Source organism: Bufo gargarizans, chromosome 7 (assembly GCF_014858855.1).
Source record: "Bufo gargarizans isolate SCDJY-AF-19 chromosome 7, ASM1485885v1, whole genome shotgun sequence".
Taxonomy (NCBI): domain Eukaryota; kingdom Metazoa; phylum Chordata; class Amphibia; order Anura; family Bufonidae; genus Bufo; species Bufo gargarizans.
In genome coordinates this window covers 72,552,704-72,572,167 of record NC_058086.1, presented here as the reverse complement: position 1 = coordinate 72,572,167, position 19,464 = coordinate 72,552,704, and the positions used below count along the sequence as shown (strand labels likewise).

General features: G+C 44.5%; 1 protein-coding gene across 1 annotated transcript in view; it reads left to right on the top strand.

The window, feature by feature from the left end:
* Positions 1 to 19,464, top strand: part of LOC122943127 (metalloproteinase inhibitor 2-like) — a 61,285-nt gene that overhangs the window by 20,648 nt on the left and 21,173 nt on the right. The window contains exon 2 of the mRNA XM_044300596.1: positions 15,621 to 15,703. Coding sequence (XP_044156531.1) covers positions 15,621 to 15,703 — 83 coding nt within the window. The remainder of the gene's footprint in view (positions 1 to 15,620; positions 15,704 to 19,464) is intronic.

The following is a 19,464-nucleotide window of genomic DNA, read 5'->3' as shown; positions in this document are numbered from 1 at the left end:
GTGGTGGTGGTGGTGTTGGTGGTACATCCCCTGTTTGCTGGGCGGCAGGTGCCAACGTTCCTCCAGAGGCGGAGGAAGAGGCCGAGGCAGCAGCAGCAGAATAGGCCGAGGCGGCAGCAGCAGAAGAGGTAGCAGGGGGAGCCTGAGTGACTTCCTTGGTTTTAAGGTGTTTACTCCACTGCAGTTCATGCTTTGCATGCAGGTGCCTGGTCATGCAGGTTGTGCTCAGGTTCAGAACGTTAATGCCTCGCTTCAGGCTCTGATGGCACAGCGTGCAAACCACTCGGGTCTTGTCGTCAGCACATTGTTTGAAGAAGTGCCATGCCAGGGAACTCCTTGAAGCTGCCTTTGGGGTGCTCGGTCCCAGATGGCGGCGGTCAGTAGCAGGCGGAGTCTCTTGGCGGCGGGTGTTCTGCTTTTGCCCACTGCTCCCTCTTTTGCTACGCTGTTGGCTCGGTCTCACCACTGCCTCTTCCTCCGAACTGTGAAAGTCAGTGGCACGACCTTCATTCCATGTGGGGTCTAGGACCTCATCGTCCCCTGCATCGTCTTCCACCCAGTCTTGATCCCTGACCTCCTGTTCAGTCTGCACACTGCAGAAAGACGCAGCAGTTGGCACCTGTGTTTCGTCATCATCAGAGACATGCTGAGGTGGTATTCCCATGTCCTCATCATCAGGAAACATAAGTGGTTGTGCGTCAGTGCATTCTATGTCTTTCACCGCTGGGGAAGGGCTAGGTGGATGCCCTTGGGAAACCCTGCCAGCGGAGTCTTCAAACAGCATAAGAGACTGCTGCATAACTTGAGGCTGAGACAGTTTCCCTGGTATGCATGGGGGTGATGTGACAGACTGATGGGGTTGGTTTTCAGGCGCCATCTGTGCGCTTTCTGCAGAAGACTGGGTGGGAGATAATGTGAACGTGCTGGATCCACTGTCGGCCACCCAATTGACTAATGCCTGTACCTGCTCAGGCCTTACCATCCTTAGAACGGCATTGGGCCCCACCATATATCGCTGTAAATTCTGGCGGCTACTGGGACCTGAGGTAGTTGGTACACTAGGACGTGTGGATGTGGCAGAACGGCCACGTCCTCTCCCAGCACCAGAGGGTCCACTAACACCACCACGACCATGTCCACGTCCGCGTCCCTTACTAGATGTTTTTCTCATTGTTATGGTTCACCACAACAACAAATATATTATTTGGCCCAATGTATTGTATTCAAATTCAGCGGGATATAAATTTGAGGCCTAGTATTTAGGCGCTGGGTGACCGGTATGGATTTAGTGACAGAATTAGACTTGGAAATGCACAGAAGCGTGTGTGTGAAGTTATTCTGAATGACCCTATGTGCACCTTGAATATTATATACCCTTTTAGGGATAGATTTCAAATAGCTCTGATATAGCAGAAACCACTAAATTATGAAATTGCTAAATTGGGAATTGTATTTCAACCCAGAACAAGAAATGTGCTTGAACGGACACTAAATAACTCGCCCAGCTACAGCACTAAGGACAGATTTAGCTGGATATAAATTTGAGGCCTAGTATTTAGGCGCTGGGTGACAGGTATGGGTTTAGTGACAGAATTAGACTTGGAAATACACAGTAGCGGGTGTGTGTGAAGTTATTCTGAATGACCCAATGTGCACCTTGAATATTATATACCCTTTTAGGGATAGATTTCAAATAGCTCTGATATAGCAGAAACCACTAAATTATGAAATTGCTAAATTGGGAATTGTATTTCAACCCAGAACAAGAAATGTGCTTGAACGGACACTAAATAACTCGCCCAGCTACAGCACTAAGGACAGATTTAGCTGGATATAAATTTGAGGCCTAGTATTTAGGCGCTGGGTGACAGGTATGGGTTTAGTGACAGAATTAGACTTGGAAATACACAGTAGCGGGTGTGTGTGAAGTTATTCTGAATGACCCAATGTGCACCTTGAATATTATATACCCTTTTAGGGATAGATTTCAAATAGCTCTGATATAGCAGAAACCACTAAATTATGAAATTGCTAAATTGGGAATTGTATTTCAACCCAGAACAAGAAATGTGCTTGAACGGACACTAAATAACTCGCCCAGCTACAGCACTAAGGACAGATTTAGCTGGATATAAATTTGAGGCCTAGTATTTAGGCGCTGGGTGACAGGTATGGGTTTAGTGACAGAATTAGACTTGGAAATACACAGTAGCGGGTGTGTGTGAAGTTATTCTGAATGACCCAATGTGCACCTTGAATATTATATACCCTTTTAGGCAGGGCCGGCGTCATAACCCGGCATCCCCGGGCAAGTGCCGGGGCCCAATGCTCCTGGGGGGGCCCACTGAGCTGCTATGAGCACTTCCATCAATACAGATGGAAGCTCTCACTGCTGTCATTTCAGTTACGCAGTACCCCTTTGATGGGGCCCCCTGAGCTGCAGAGACTCAGGACACGCCCCCTCTACACAGGACACATGCTGCCTGAGGAGAGAGACCGGAGGGCTGGAGGCTGGAGCTGGAGCAGAGACTTGTGTAGACAGTCTGTGAGTGAGTCTGCAGTCTGCACTGTTACTGTTTCTTGTCTGTGGGATAGAAGGGGGGACTCTCCGATCTGCCGCTGCTTCATTCTATTTAGTTGTGTTACTGTTTTATTAAGCAGTTTGCCTCCATGACACCTGCCCCCCCCCCTCTCACATATCCTGTCCTATCTTATCTCATCCTCATGGGGCCCCTGCTGTCTCCTTTCCTCCCTCATGTATCCAGAGCTCCTGTCCCACCCTCCTATCTCCTATTGCTGCCCTGCACAGACCTCCTGCCCCTACTTCTTGTATGAATCCCCCTCAGAGCCCCTTCCCCCTACTTGCTGTGTCCACCCCTCCTGTCCATCCAGGGCCCCTGTCTCACTCCTCTGCCTCTCATTATGGTGGCATCTGAACAGCATTCACCATAAGGACCTTCTAACGTCACAGGGTCATGTGACTGTGCCCCCCACCCCGTACTGTGCCCACTTATACCCTGCATTGTGCCCTCTTACCACACCCTGTGCAGTGCCCATAGTCATTCCCTGTACTGTGCCCTCTTATACCCTTTTATCCGGTCACTGTATGGTGGTTTTATCATTGTATGGCGGTGTTATCACTATATGGCGGTGGTATCCAATAACTGCATGGCCATAACTGTATCCCCTTCCCTGCCCACGCCATCCTTTTTTAGACCTGGCATGAGCGGGAAAAGATACAGATTGCAGTGCAAAGGACCAATCTGGGTCACTAGCGTTCGGCTGTCTGCTCGTGAATTCCGTTTGAAGGAGCTCACGAGCGGACCCGAACGCTTCCGTCCAGCCCTGATGCAGTCTGAATGGATGCGGATCCGCTCAGAATGCATCAGTCTGGCAGCGTTCAGCCTCCGCTCCGCTCAAATTTCACACTTAGCCATTTTTTGCCAATATAATGCAGACGGATCCGTTCTGAACGGAGCCACCGTCTGCATTAATATGAGCGGATCCGTTCAGAACGGATCCGATCGAACGCTAGTGTGAAAGTAGCCTAAGGCTACTTTCACACCTGCGTTTAGGTGCGGATCCGTCTGGTATCTGCACAGACGAATCCGCACCTATAATGCAAACGCTTACATCCGTTCAGAACGTATACGTTTGCATGATAATGCAAACGGATCCGTTTAGACTTTACATTGAAAGTCAATGGGGGACGGATCCGTTTGAAAATTGAGCCACAGTGTGTCATATTCAAACGGATCCGTCCCCATTGACTTACATTGTAAGTCTGGATGGATCCGTTTGCCTCCGCATGGCCAGGCGAACACCCGAACGCTGCAAGCAGTGTTCGGGTGTCCGCCTGCTGAGCGGAGCGGAGGACAAATGCTGCCAGACTGATGCATTCTGAGCGGATCCGCATCCACTCAGAATGCATTAGGGCTGGACGGATCCGTTCGGGGCCGCTTGTGAGAGCCTTCAAACGGAACTCACAAGCGGAGCCCCGAACGCTAGTGTGAAAGTAGCCTAACATAGACGTATTTCTATGTAATAAATGACCCCCTAATTGTATTATTATTCGGGGGTAGGGCTAATATCATTATATTATATAGATTCTAGTGTATTATACTGGGCCCTGTATTTCCCAGTAGAAAATGATCCTTGGGAAACACAGTCCTCACCCCTGACCACCAGGACCAGGTAGCGCTCTGTCAGTACATGGCGGCCTCCCCTCTCCGCCATGCTGCTCCGCTGTATACTGGTGCTTATTCTGACACTGGGGCTGGGTTCACATCCCATTTGTGCTATCCATTTAATGTATACCAAAAATATATGCGTTACCAGATGCCTCAGACTGATGCCGTACAGTGGCGTCTGGTCACCATACAATCCTCAGACTGATGCTACACAGTGGCGTCCGTTCACCGTACAATCCTGAGACTGATGCCGTACAGTGGCGTCCGTTCACCATACAGTTCCATTGTAAAAAAACATATACGTTAACGTCTGCATTTTTTACTTGACTCTGCAGGATACAAAAACGTGGAGTGCTGCACATTTGTATACATCAAACTGATAGGAAAAACGTGATGTGAACACACATTGGGGGGGAGGGGGGCGTACTAAAATTTGCTGTGGGGCCCAGTCAGTTCCAGCTACATCACTGCACATCTCCTTCTCTCCTCCAGGCCTGGCTCACTGCTGCTGCAGCGTGCGGCCGGAGAGAAGGAGCGCAGGGAGCTGTGGTTAGTGATGGACAGGACCGCCAGCTCCCCTGCAATGATAGGTATGTGAGGGGGCCACTGGGGGGTCATTCATCACACTGTGAGGGCCCCTTACACAGTATAATGACTCCCAGTGCCCCCCATTTAGTATAACGATCCCCATTGACCCTTCATTTAGCATAATGACCACCAGAGCCCCCATTAAATATAATAACCCCTCGTGCCCCCTCCATACAGTATAACCCCCAGTGTGGGGGCGACTGGGGGTCATTATTCTGAATGGAGGGTCACTGTGGGGTCATTATACTGTGAGGGCCCTTTACAGTATAATGACCCTCAGTGTCCCCCATTTAGTATAATGACCCCCAGAGCCCCCTCTATACAGTATTCCCCCAGTGTGGGGGCTACTGGGGGTCATTATTCTGAATGGGGGCGACTGGGGGTTATTATTCTGAATGCAGGGCCACAGTTGGTCATAATACAGTGGGGTGGGGGGGAATTGGGGGTTCATTATACTGTGTGAAGGGCCACTAGTAGTCATTATACTGTATAAGGGCCACTGGGGGTCATTATACCGTGTGGGAGCCACAGGGGGACATGTCAATGTAAAAAAATGCCTCATGGGGGCCCACTGGGATTTATCGCCCAAGGGCCCACATGAACCTGGAGCCGGCCCTGCTTTTAGGGATAGATTTCAAATAGCTCTGATATAGCAGAAACCACTAAATTATGAAATTGCTAAATTGGGAATTGTATTTCAACCCAGAACAAGAAATGTGCTTGAACGGACACTAAATAACTCGCCCAGCTACAGCACTAGGGACAGATTTAGCTGGATATAAATTTGAGGCCTAGTATTTAGGCGCTGGGTGACAGGTATGGGTTTAGTGACAGAATTAGACTTGGAAATACACAGTAGCGGGTGTGTGTGAAGTTATTCTGAATGACCCAATGTGCACCTTGAATATTATATACCCTTTTAGGGATAGATTTCAAATAGCTCTGATATAGCAGAAACCACTAAATTATGAAATTGCTAAATTGGGAATTGTATTTCAACCCAGAACAAGAAATGTGCTTGAACGGACACTAAATAACTCGCCCAGCTACAGCACTAAGGACAGATTTAGCGGGATATAAATTTGAGGCCTAGTATTTAGGCGCTGGGTGACCGGTATGGATTTAGTGACAGAATTAGACTGGGATATGGCCAAAAAATAAACAGACTATTGCTGGTTAAATGCACTTGGTGTGACAGCTTCACCCTGATGTAGGCTTTAGCCAAAAAACAACCACACCATTGAGGGTTAAATGCACTTGGTGACAGGCGCAGCTTGCCCCTGATTTAGTATATGGCCAAAAAATTAACAGACTATTGCTGGTTAAATGCACTTGGTGTGACAGCTTCACCCTGATGTAGGCTTTAGCCAAAAAACAACCACACCATTGAGGGTTAAATGCACTTGGTCGCAGCTTGTGCTGGCGCACCACAAGACACAAAATGGCCGCCGATCACCCCAGAAAAATGTGACTGACAAACGGTCTGTGCAGCCTAAAAACAGTGAGCAATTGAGGATCAGCAGCTCAATGATCCACAGCTGCAGATCGATCAGTTAATCAAGTCCTTTGGAGGAGTTAATCTGCCTAATCTCGCCCTACTGTCGCAGCCGCAACCTCTCCCTACGCTAATCAGAGCAGAGTGACGGGCGGCGCTATGTGACTCCAGCTTAAATAGAGGCTGGGTCACATGGTGCTCTGGCCAATCACAGCCATGCCAATAGTAGGCATGGCTGTGATGGCCTCTTGGGGCAAGTAGTATGACGCTTGTTGATTGGCTGCTTTGCAGCCTTTCAAAAAGCGCCAAGAAAGCGTCACAAAAGCGCGAAGAAAGCGACGAACACCGAACCCGAACCCGGACTTTTACGAAAATGTCCGGGTTCGGGTCCGTGTCACGGACACCCCAAAATTCGGTACGAACCCGAACTATACAGTTCGAGTTCGCTCATCCCTAGTTACAAGACATTTTTGTCTTGACATTTTTGCCAGTTATGGCATATATCATGGTGAGCAGGGACACTTATTAATAGGTCTCTTATAAAGCGGCAGAAAGGAGGGGGAGGTCTTCTGACTTGTTGCCCTCCAGAATACAGTAGCTCACCTGAAATGGTGAATTCAACAGGGCTATGAAGAATTATCACCTGAGGTTCTTCAGCTTGTAAATAAAGGCTAGATTATACATTTAACCATGTGCATCCAGCAGAATGGTGGGCACATGCAACATGTCATGTAAAGCACTTTGGGAAGCTTTGATCTCACTTAAAAGGGGTTGTCGGAGTTATTTTTATTTATTCTTTGAATGTTTCTAACTAGGCAAATGTAAGGACTTTACAAATCACTTACATTATCTACAGTTGCTTCTTTCTCAGAGGGTCACATGACCTGGGATGTCCTAAAAGGTTAAAGATCTTCCACAGACACTTCCAGTGTGTTTCTGAGTAAATGCTAGCCAAGAGTGATATATTGCATGACCACCTTCCCATTGGAAAAGCTCAATTCACTATGGCAGATTTCAAAATTTTGGCTGAAAATATTGTGCAGGGTTTATGAGTGAATTCTAGCTAAGACTAATATATCACATTACCCCCCTCCCACTGGAAAAGCCTGTTGAATTCAATACGGCAGATTTCAAAATGGTGGCCAAAAGCTTTTCCTCTGCCAAGTAATGCAGCCTCCCCCCAATTTCACATATTGTCAAATAAGTCAAATTGCTACAAATGACAACAATTAAAAGGGTGCGTCCAGACTTTTGTATAGTAAATATAGAGAAGATGATGAGTTCTCTGATCATACCTTGAATCAATACCAGGTAGGGGAAGCTAGTAGGGGAGGCTATGGTACCGTGAGGGTTAAAGAGACAACGGCTTCTGGAAAAAGTGCTCACAGAGCAACTTTTTTGGCAATAGAGACATTACTTGGCATATCACTGACATATGTCTCCATTTACAAAATGAAGCAATAACCTCGGCTGGTTTAATTATTCTCTAATCGCCTGCAGAGTTAATTATGCAGAACATAACAAAACGGCCTCCTCATTTACTGTCCATTAAAAATGTTTCTAGGCTGATAAATGTGACTAAAATGTATGAAGAAAGGCAGCCATCATGCTAATGCAGGCGTGATTCAGATTCTACATGCTATACATAATAAAAGCTGCAAAAGAAAAGAAAAAAAATCTGCAGAATTAACCCTTGTGACGGAGGGTATAAAACAACCACAGCTAACTGGAGTGGAAGAAGGGGGAGCGTGGCAAAGTAACCTTTTTAAAAGGGGTTGTCCGGATCTTGAAGAAGAAATGGAATGTGATAAAATAACACAACATTACCTAGAAAACTGTCTACTGCCCCAGTGCTCTCACCACTCTTTGTTGCTGTCCTGCAGGGATAACACCTGCATGTAGCTGCTGCAGCCAATCACTCTCCGCTGACTGGCTGCAGCAGGAAAGTACAGGTGGTTGAAACGTTATCACTGCAGGACAGCAACAGAGACCGGTGGGTGCACTGGAATGGCGGCAGATTTTTTAGGAACGTGATACATATTTTATCACATCCCCTTCCTTCTCTAAGATGTTTAAACAGACAGCTGACCAGCAGGTGTAGTTCAGTGAACTTCACTTAAGAAAAGTAAATGTCACATTGCAGGATTAAAAAAATAAAAATACATAAGACACAATTTTAAGGAGGTGATAGCAGAGCTCTATTTATTAAATATAAAGAAGAGAATACTATCCATTTAAGGTATTAAGCGTTAATCCAAGGATCCCAGATTTTAAGGAAACGGTCAGGGCTCCCTCTGTGCTCATAGACAAGCTTGTATAGTTCTAAGTCAGAGTTAACTAATTGTATGCAGTGTTGACTGATCATCGGTGTGTGCAAATATCTGGAAAACCAAGTTTAGTATTTATATAGGCAAGAACCTCCACCCAGAAACTCTGGATAATAGGGCACTGCCACACCATGTGAAAGAAGCAGCCACTGTAGTGCCCAAGTGCCCACATTGTGTACATTGGGGACTAGGCAGTTTACGAATCTGAAAGTCTATTGGGCGTATAGTATACCCTATGTAGCCATTTCAACTGTATAAGTTGGTCTCTGGCGCTAGCAACTGTGGATCTCCAAGTGTGGCTTAGCTCCCTCACATGACAGGCCTCTAAATCCACCACATCGTATTTCCATTTGGCAAACGACTTGTCGAGTATCTAGCTCAGCCATTAGTGCCACATATAGAGTGGACACCGGCTTAGCTAGTTGAGTTCTACTCACCACCGCTTCTATACGTCCACACTCCAGTCTCAGAGGACCTCTACCAAATTGGGTAGAGCAGGCATGTCTTAGTTGAAAGTATCTATACAGGCAATGTTGTGGCAAGTTAAATTCCTGTTTCAGACTATTAAAAGACGTGAACAAGCCCCTGTCATACAGTTGTATGAGATATCTCAGGCCTCTCTGGGGCCAAAATTCTAATTTGTCTGTTAGAGAGACAAGTTCAGGCAGTTCTTTATTCCTCCATATTGGCACATATGGCGACCATCTCTCCCCACCATCCCCAACTATGTGTATCTTCACCCACTTATCCCAGATCGCCACTGTAGCAGCCATATTATGGGTATAGTAACATGCTGCAAAAGCTACCTTCCTATATACTAAGTTTGTGAGGGCCTTATAGGAACCCACTAGGGCAGCTTCCAACACCACTGCTGGATTGCTCGCATCGACTTTAATCCACCACGCTACATAACTCAGCTGTACTGCCGCATAGTAATAGAGAGATTCGGCAGTGCCAGGCCTCCCTGTAAATATGACCCTGAAGGGTGTGCTTCGCAATTCTAGGACAGAGTTTTCGCCACACGAAAGGGGTAAACATCTTGTCCATGAGTACAAAGTGTCTCTTTGGTAGCACCAGATGTCACTTCTTGGTCTGTACAGATCACTTTACTGAAGTTATCTCCTTATCATTACAGACAGAATTAGAAAGACAGATACCACCTACTGTATTTTTTGCCTCCGAAAAGACGCATTTTTTCCCCCCAAAAGTGGGTGAAAAATGTCCCTGCGTCTTAAGGACCGGATACCGGCGAAGGTCTGCACTCACTGCTTCCTGGTCCTCTGCCGTTAGTGGTGCTGTGACTGCGCACAGTGTGAGGGCGCTCTGTGACCTCACTATGTAAGTGTCAGGTCACAGCACAGCCAACGGCAGGAAGAAGAAGTGAGAGGTGAGGAGCTAGAGGTGAGGAGCGGCGGCGGCCGGAGCAGGACAGGTAAGTGTTTTATTTTTTATTTTGTCATCTGAGGTTGGGGGCTGATGAGAGGAAACGGGGGCTGGTATGAGTTATGGGGCTGATGAGAGGCATATGGGCGCTGATTAGAGGCATGAGGCTCTTAGGGTACTTTCACACTTACTGCAGAGGATTCCGGTAGGCAGTTCCGTCGTCAAAAGGCATGCAAACTGATGGCATTTGTCAGACGGATCAGGATCCTGATCCGTATGACAAATGCATTGAAATGCCGGATCCGTCTCCCCGGTGTCATCTGGAAAAAACTGTTCCGGCATTTATTTTTTTCACATTTTTGCGGTCTAAGCATGCGCAGACCGCAATGCCGGATCTGTTTTGCCGGAACACTCTGGGCTGGATGCGGCATTAATGCATGTCAATGAGAAAAAATGCCGGATCTGGCATTCCGGCAAGTGTTCCGGAATTTTGGACGGAGATAAAACTGCAGCATGCTGCGGTATTATCTTCGTCCTGAAAAGTCAAAAAGACTGAACTGAAGACATCCTGATGCATCCTGAACATATTGCTCTCCATTCAGAATGCATTAGGATAAAACTGATCAGTTATTTTCTGGTATTGAGCCCCTAGGACAGAACTCGGTGCCGGAAAAGAATAACGCTAGTGTGAAAGTACCCTTATCTGAGGTCTCATTGGGGGTCATTCACATTGGGGTCTGGGCTGAAGTCGGATTGGGGGTCTCATCTTGGGGTCTTATTAACATTGGGGCTGTCAGCTGAAATCTGATTAACATTCTGGTGGCCACCCGACGGCTTAGGGAGGGTGGGCAGGGACTGGTGGCCCCCCCCCCCCTGTTCCCCCCCCCTTTAGAACGTTCTTCCTCTTATGCTTGGGCATGCAGGGGTTAATGTAGGGTTCCGGTTAGGAGAGTGGGCGGTCAGCCGGGAGGGCATATATGCCACTGTCCCGCCTTCCCTCTTCCTCTTTGAGCGGAAGCGCTTTGTCCCTCCCTCCCTCCCCTGTGAGTTGATGGTTTGGTTTATGGTTCGGATGGTGTGCTCAGAAGTGATTCTGGGGAACGGCTATTGAGGCGGAGTGCCTCTTTGGAATGTTTAAGTCACAGCTGGCGGCTAGTTATTGCAGCATAAAGGTGTTGGAGGAGAAATGGGCGAATCCGCCCGCTGGGAGACCAGCGGCTGGCGGAGAGCACGGTTCAAGGTTATAGTTGCCGTTTGAATAAAGCTGTGGCCGATTACCACCCAACAAAATAAAAGGTTAAAAGTTGAACGGTGTCAGTGTCGTTATTGAAGGGGTTAGTTGGGGTGGTATGCGGGGCTAGAGGAAGGTTTGGAGTTCCCCTTCCCATTCCTTATGGTGCCAACAGTCAGGATCTGTTTGATGGTCTGACCTGAGGTCTAATGAAATTTTTTTTTTTTCTTATTGTCCTCTAACACCTAGGTGTGCTTTATGGGTCAGTGCGTCCTATAGGGCGAAAAATCCTGTATATATACAGTAGTGTTTAAAAAATAGCAGAGTTGAAAAAAAGTTTATAAATTGCAAACTTTTATTTCCATAAATGCATTAGAATTACTACACATTCAATTCAAATCAAAGTAATAAAATGTATACAGTTTGTTTTAATCCTTTACAGAAAGTAAAGAAAAAGGAATATCAGGCTTTCTAAAAAGCAGTCCCAGTATTTCTCTTGAAAAACTTAAAATTGTAATGTATAAACTGAAAAAAATGTTTGAGATATTCAATTACTTTGAATTACTAAACTAATATTTAGAGGCATAACCAAGAACTGCTTGACATCTGTGTTGCATGAAGTCAAACAACTTTTGGTACCTCTGAAAAGGTGTTTCAGTCCAGGAGTATTGGACTACTTTCCACAGTTCCTCTGCATTTTTGGATTTTGCCTCATAAACTGAATTTTTTGTCACCTCACAAGTTCTCAATGGGATTGAGGTCAGGGGATTGGGCTGGCCACTCCATTACCTCAATTCACTTTGTCTGCAACCAAGATGTTCACTTACTGGTGTGTTTTGGGTCATTGTCATGTTGGAACAATCATTTCAAGGGCATTTCTTTTTCGGCATAAGACATGATCTTCTCAAGTATTTTAATATCTTCAAACTGATCCATGATCCCTTATATGAGATAAATAGGCCCAACACCATTGTATGAGCGATATCTCCATATCATGATTTTTGCACCACCATGCCTTACTGTCTTCAGTGTACTGTGGCTTAAATTCATTGCTTGGGGGTCGTCTGACACACTGTCTGCGGCCACTAGACACCAAAAAACTATTTTGCTTTCATCAGTCCACAAAAGTTGTGCCATTTCTCTTTGGCCAGTCATTGTGTTCCTCATCAAATTTTCGCCTATTCAGAACATGTCTCTTCTTTCAACAACAAGACTTTGCGGGGAGTTCTTGCTGGTAACTTGGTTTTACTTAATCTTCTTATGATTGTAGCAGTATTCACTGGTAACTTCAGATCTTTTTTGATCTTTTTGGAGGTGATCACTGGCTGAGTCTTTGCCATTTTGCTATTCTTTAAACCAATATAAAAAATCTGGTTCTGCGCAACAATACCCCAACACTACCTACAACACCATAAGCAGAGGTAAAACGTGCATTCGCAGCATCAATCCAACTATACATATAATTGTGCCTGTTTTACTTTGCTGTCACTTTTCTGCGCTTACCAATCTTCTTTTGTATGCTGGTATACCTATATATTTTGTAGAAAATGAGCTTGCCCCGGCCGGTGGCACCGCTCCATGTTTTAGACTCGCTAGCTCGCGCTCAAAACTGAACACTATGTGATGTCATTGAACTAGGTTACGGGTATCTAGGAGTGTCAAAAAAGCTCCAACGCATTTTGATAATCGTTTTAATAATATTTTTAACTAGCTTTGTCTGGCAATTATATTGTGTAATAGGCGGTATTTCAAAATGTTCCCCATCATTCTTCTCTCCATTTTCATTCTCACATCTCCTAATCATCATAAAATAATGTATTCCTGTCTTTCTAGTTCAGCTAGAGGGAGAGGTTAACAGACCAAAAAAATATTATTGCTGAACTAGAAAGACAGGAATAAATTATTTTATGATGATTAGGAGATGTGAGAATGAAAATGGAGAGAAGAATGATGGGGAACATTTTGAAATACCGCCTATTATTACACAATATAATTGCCAGACAAAGCTAGTTAAAAATATTATTAAAAAACAAACATTGGGACATTTTGAAAGAGGATAAAATAGTAGGTGATTATATCCCCAAATGTATACATAGGAAGGCTAGAAATGGGGGGAATATGGTGGCACCAACAAATAAATGCATTAATATACAGGTGAATAATTCAAAAATAGGAGAACCCTATATAAGGAACACTAGGAGACATAGTCTACATCCCTGATAAAGGATAACAATTATCCGAAATGCATTGGAGCTTTTTTGACACTCCTAGATACCCGTAACCTAGTTCAGTGACGTCACATAGCGCTCGGTTTTGAGTGCGAGCTAGCGAGTCTAAAACATCGAGCGGTGCCACTGGCCGGGGCAAGCTCATTTTCTACAAAATATACAAGTACCAGCATACAAAAGAGGATTGGTAAGCGCAGAAAAGTGACAGCAAAGTTCAAACAGGTACAATTATATGTATAGTTGCAGGCTCGGACTGTCCCACAGGGGTACAGGGGAATCCCCCGGTGGGCCCCTGGGCAAAGTGGGCCCCTATTCTCCCACCCCCTGCACAAGTGGCACATAGCACATTGGATTTACTGCACTACATACATATACCGTACTCAATGTACAGCACCTCCACCAGCCTATGTTCATATAAAAATTTGTTAGATTATCTATTATATTTGAATGTATCCGTATGGTGGGCCCCCAAAATAAATTTTACTGGTGGGCCCTAGGTACCCCAGTCCGACACTGTATAGTTGGATTGATGCTGTGAATGCACGTTTTACCTCTGCTTATGGCGTTGTAGGGAGTGTGGGGTACTGTCGCGCAGAACCAGATTTTTTATATTAGTTGGTTTTTTTTGCAGCAGTCGCGATACTGCTGTGGTACCGCAGCGTCAGTGATAGGTATAGAGGATAAAAGCCCCAGTGTAATATAGTCTTTAAGGATTCTTTGATCCATTTGGACAGTAGTTCCCCATTTTCTTCCATTCAAGTTTTGGTTGCCACTTGAGATCATTTTAGATGAGCGGCCTATAATTTGTTGCACTTCTCTATATGTTTTTTCCTCTCCAATCAATGTTTTAATCAAAGTGGGTTCTTCATCAGAACAATGCCTGGAACTACCCATTTTCCCCAGTATTTCATAAGGAAACGCACTATAACCGACATGTACAATATTTACCACCCTCATACCTTAAATAAGAGACAAAATTACCACTTGTTATTCCACAGAATGAATGACTTCACCAATGTAACTCCTCACTGCTATAAATTTGAGCACGACCCTTTCAATTAATGATTCAATTACTCAGAATGAGTGGCATGCATGTCCTAACAGTTGGGTCTGTTTTTTTTTTTTTTCTATTACTCTACTAAACTTAATATTAATGATCTTAGACTGCTATCTTTTGGAGACTACTGTAGATAATATAGGATCCACTATTCATAATAGGGGATATCACAGCTTATCTGCTTCCTCCGGATCTCTGAGCAGGTCACAGAGCATGCCCATTAAAATCTCCCATTGAAGTCAGTGAGGTCAGCTCTTGTCTATGTAAATGCTGTTAACAACAGTTCAGGCAAAATGGTTTCCTCCATAATCATGTTCAGGAAATAAAAAAAATTGACAATCATAAAAAAAGGATTTGTGTCCCTTTCTGGTAAATAAAAAAAAAAAAATCTGTCACACATTCCCTTTAAAGTGTCTGTATGAGATTGGAAAAAGGCCAGTTCTTCTTTTTAGGCTACATGCACACGACCGTTCAGGTTTTTGCGGTCCGCAAAAAAAACGGAAGCTGCCTGTGTGCCTTCTGCAATTTGCGGAACAGAACGGGCGGCCCATTGTAGAAATGCCTATTCTTGTCCACAAAACAGACAAGAATAAGATATGTTATATTGTTTTTGCGGGGCTACGGAGTGGAGCAATGGATGCGGACAGCACACGGAGTACTGTATGCATCTGTTGCTCCCCTTTATGAGTTAGGATGGAGAGCCACCTGCTTTTAGTCTGGTGCACGTGCTACGCCGTCCATATAATAGTAAATGCATAGCTGGCTGAATATAACTTTTGCAAAATCAAATATTTGCTGAGGGTCTCAGGAGCCAAACCCTGTCACTGCCGACAGTTACTGCAGAAGGATTCAAGGCCATCTGTTTTTCCATTTGTGTCCACTTTGCAGAATATTTTCATACCTCCAAGAGTAGCAGGTTTCTTGCAGAAATGTGCATGGATTCTATCAGCAAGCCCCATAAATATGAATGGAACAGTCGAAGAAATTTCTGCAATAAATCTTCCACATGTGAATAGGTTCTAAACAAGTCAACTCATTCTGAAAGAGGCCAGGTATCTGCTTAGGAGACTTTTTATGTAAAATATCAATATTAACCTCCGCTATTTCTTTTTTTATTTCAGTGGTTCGTGCAACAGCAATGGGTGAAAACAGCGCTTCCTCCCCAGGACATAATGACATACAATATAAGATCAAAGTGAACAAGGTATTTCATTTTATCGCGCCCTCTTGAAACAGCATTATCAACCTTTGATTTACCTTGCGTCTGGCGTTTTATTTCTTCTTGTGTCTTCAGGAAATAATGTGTGTTTCTTAGACTGCATTCATGCGAGCACCAACAGTGTGATGAAGAAGTTATCAAATGGATCTAAACGGACACTGATCGACCCTAATGGCTATGATAGAGTCAGTTGGGCTTCCAGTAGTTTTTACGGCTAAAATAGTAAAGAAGACTTTTTTCGTCATGAAAAATACTGGAACCCTTGATGAAAATGCTGAAATGCAAGTGTGAACTGCGTTATAACACTGTGTTATGCCCTTCACATTGCACAAGGCCTAAGATACTACTGAAATGAGAATGTCATCATTTTGGCTTTTTCTGAAGGACTTTTTTATAAGGTTTTATACCTCAGATTGCCATCTCCATAGACCCGAGGGGGTAGATCATGGTGTGACTAGAAGTCCACGAGTCTGTACAAGAAAAGAAACTATGTACCACCGTATGGTGCAATGCCTTCTTAGAAGGTAATCAGTCTAATAGAGCAAACATGGTGCAACAGAGTTTCTTATGGCATCTGTGGGGAAAAAAAACTATTAGGCTAGTTTCACACTTGCGTTTTGGCTTTCCGTTTGTGAGGTCCGTTCAGGGCTCTCACAAGCGGTCCAAAACGGATCAGTTTTGCCCCTATACATTCTGAATGGAAAAGGATCCGCTCAGAATGGATCAGTTTGCTTCAATTCCGTTTCCATTCCGCTTTGGAGGCGGACACCAAAATGCTGCTTGCAGTGTTTTGGTGTCCGTTCGACGAAACTGAGCCAAACGGATCCGTTCTGACACACAATGTAAGTCAATGGGGACGAATCCGTTTTCACTGACACAATCTGGCACAATAGAAAAAGGAGCCGTCCTCTATTGACTTTCAATGGTGTTCAAGACGGATCCGTCTTGGCTATGTTAAAGATAATATAAACAGATCCGTTCTGAACGGATGCAGACGGTTGTATTATCTGAACGGATCCGTCTGTGCAGATCCATGACGGATCCGCACCAAACGCGAGTGTGAAAGTAGCCTTAGTCGAAGACACACAACATTACAGGATGGGCCTATGGCAGGCTAAGGGCGCCGTGTTTAGGATATTTGCTCTATCCGCACAAGGGGATGTCCAGCCAATAAAAAGGATCAAATGCTCAGAATGCTGTAAAAATGATTAAATATATATATATATACACACACATATATATATATATATATGTAGAAATGGACAGCACATCCAGTAGAGAAATATATTCAAAAAATTTTATTCAGCCACAGTGGCACAAGAGGCGACGTTTCGGCTCAAAATCCTGAGCCTTTCTCAAGCATAAAGACATAAGTGAAACATATCATATAAATAGGTGACATGATTAGGGGGTGGAGTAAAACAATTCATGAAAATAATGTGATAAAAAAGAGTTTGCAAACATAATTACAATAATTCATACAACCATATAGATATTGCAGATGATCATACACCACTAAATGTGATACATAATCGAACAATAATACAGTGGGATAACATAATGTGCATATAAGTGTAAATGCCGCCGATTGCCATCAGCTGTTACATATCAGCATAAATATATTAATTTAATCAATTTTTAAAAAAGAAGGAAATGAGAGGAGCACCAGATGGGAGGGGTGACATACCGCATGTAGACCACGTACTTCCCCAAGTCCGCCATAGCCAAGCCTTGGCGTCTATCGCTGAGCAATGCGCAAGCGTCAGGATGCGTCTCGGCAGAATGACGTCATGCTTCGTTCACGTAGTTCTGAGCGGCGCATCTGAAGACCGCATCAGTCCTCCGCATGCGCACCGGAGGACTGATGCGGTCTTCAGATGCGCCGCTCAGTACTACGTGAACGTAGCATGACGTCATTCTGCCGAGACGCATCCTGACGCTTGCGCATTGCTCAGCGATAGACGCCAAGGCTTGGCTATGGCGGACTTGGGGAAGTACGTGGTCTACATGCGGTATGTCACCCCTCCCATCTGGTGCTCCTCTCATTTCCTTCTTTTTTAAAAATTGATTAAATTAATATATTTATGCTGATATGTAACAGCTGATGGCAATCGGCGGCATTTACACTTATATGCACATTATGTTATCCCACTGTATTATTGTTCGATTATGTATCACATTTAGTGGTGTATGATCATCTGCAATATCTATATGGTTGTATGAATTATTGTAATTATGTTTGCAAACTCTTTTTTATCACATTATTTTCATGAATTGTTTTACTCCACCCCCTAATCATGTCACCTATTTATATGATATGTTTCACTTATGTCTTTATGCTTGAGAAAGGCTCAGGATTTTGAGCCGAAACGTTGCCTCTTGTGCCACTGTGGCTGAATAAAATTTTTTGAATATATTTCTCTACTGGATGTGCTGTCCATTTCTACATACAAATGTTGGGTAAGCAGTGATAACCCTGGACATAGCACCCGCTATACTGTTGTGTTTTGGTGCTGCCACATTTTTCCATTTTTATATATATATATATATATATATCTCACCAATATCCTGTTCCGACGCTTCATGGTCCCCCATTGGTTTCTACTTCTTGTTGCTTTTCAACACAAACAAAATATCCGCTCAGCAAATTACTAGCTGAGGTGGGTCACTGCTGCGATCAGTGATCGACGACTGAGTGGTCTTTTTTTGTGTGTTAAGAGGCACCAGGAAATAGAGACCATTGAAAGACCGGGAAGTGTTGGAATGAGAAAGGAGGATCGTCGAGGTGAATATGGCTTCTTTTCATTATTTACAGCATTCTGATGCTTATCAAAATAATTTTTCGTGGCCAGACGACCCCCTTAAAGGTAGGGCTAGCTAAACTGAATATAATGATATCTTTAAGGCCTCTTTCACACGGGCGTGAGTTTTTTTGCCCGGATAAGAGCCGGGTGCGTTGCGGGAAAATGCGCGATTTTTTCTGCGCAAGTGCAAAACATTGTCATGCGTTGCACTCGCGTGAGAAAAATCGCGCATGTTTGGTACCCAAACCCGAACTTCTTCATAGAAGTTCGGGCTTGGGATTGATGTTCTGAAGATTGTATTATTTTCCCTTATAACATGGTTATAAGGGAAAATAATAGCATTCTGAATACAGAATGCATAGTAAACCAGCGCTAGAGGGGTTAAAAAAAAATAAAAAAAAATTTAACTCACCTTAGTCCACTTGCTCGCGAAGCTGGCATCTCCTTGTGTCTCCGCTGCTGATGAACAGGACCTGGGGTGAGCTGCTCCATTAAATACAGGTTAAGGACCTTCGATGACGTCACTCCGGTCATCACATGGTACGTCACATGATCTTTTACCATGGTGATTCACCATGGTAAAAGACCATGTGATGACCGGACTGACGTCATCGAAGGTCCTTAAGCTCTATTTAATGGAGCAGCTCACCCCAGGTCCTGTTCATCAGCAGCGGAGACACAAGGAGATGCCAGCTTCGCGAGCAAGTGGACTAAGGTGAGTTAAATTATTTTTTGTTTGTTTTTTAACCCCTCTAGCTCTGGTTTACTATGCATTCTGTATTCAGAATGCTATTATTTCCCCTTATAACCATGTTATAAGGGAAAATAATAATGATCGGGTCTCCATCCCGATGGTCTCCTAGCAACCATGCGTGCAAATCGCACGGCATCCGTACTTGCTTGCGGATGCCATCCGATTTTCACACACCCCATTCACTTCTA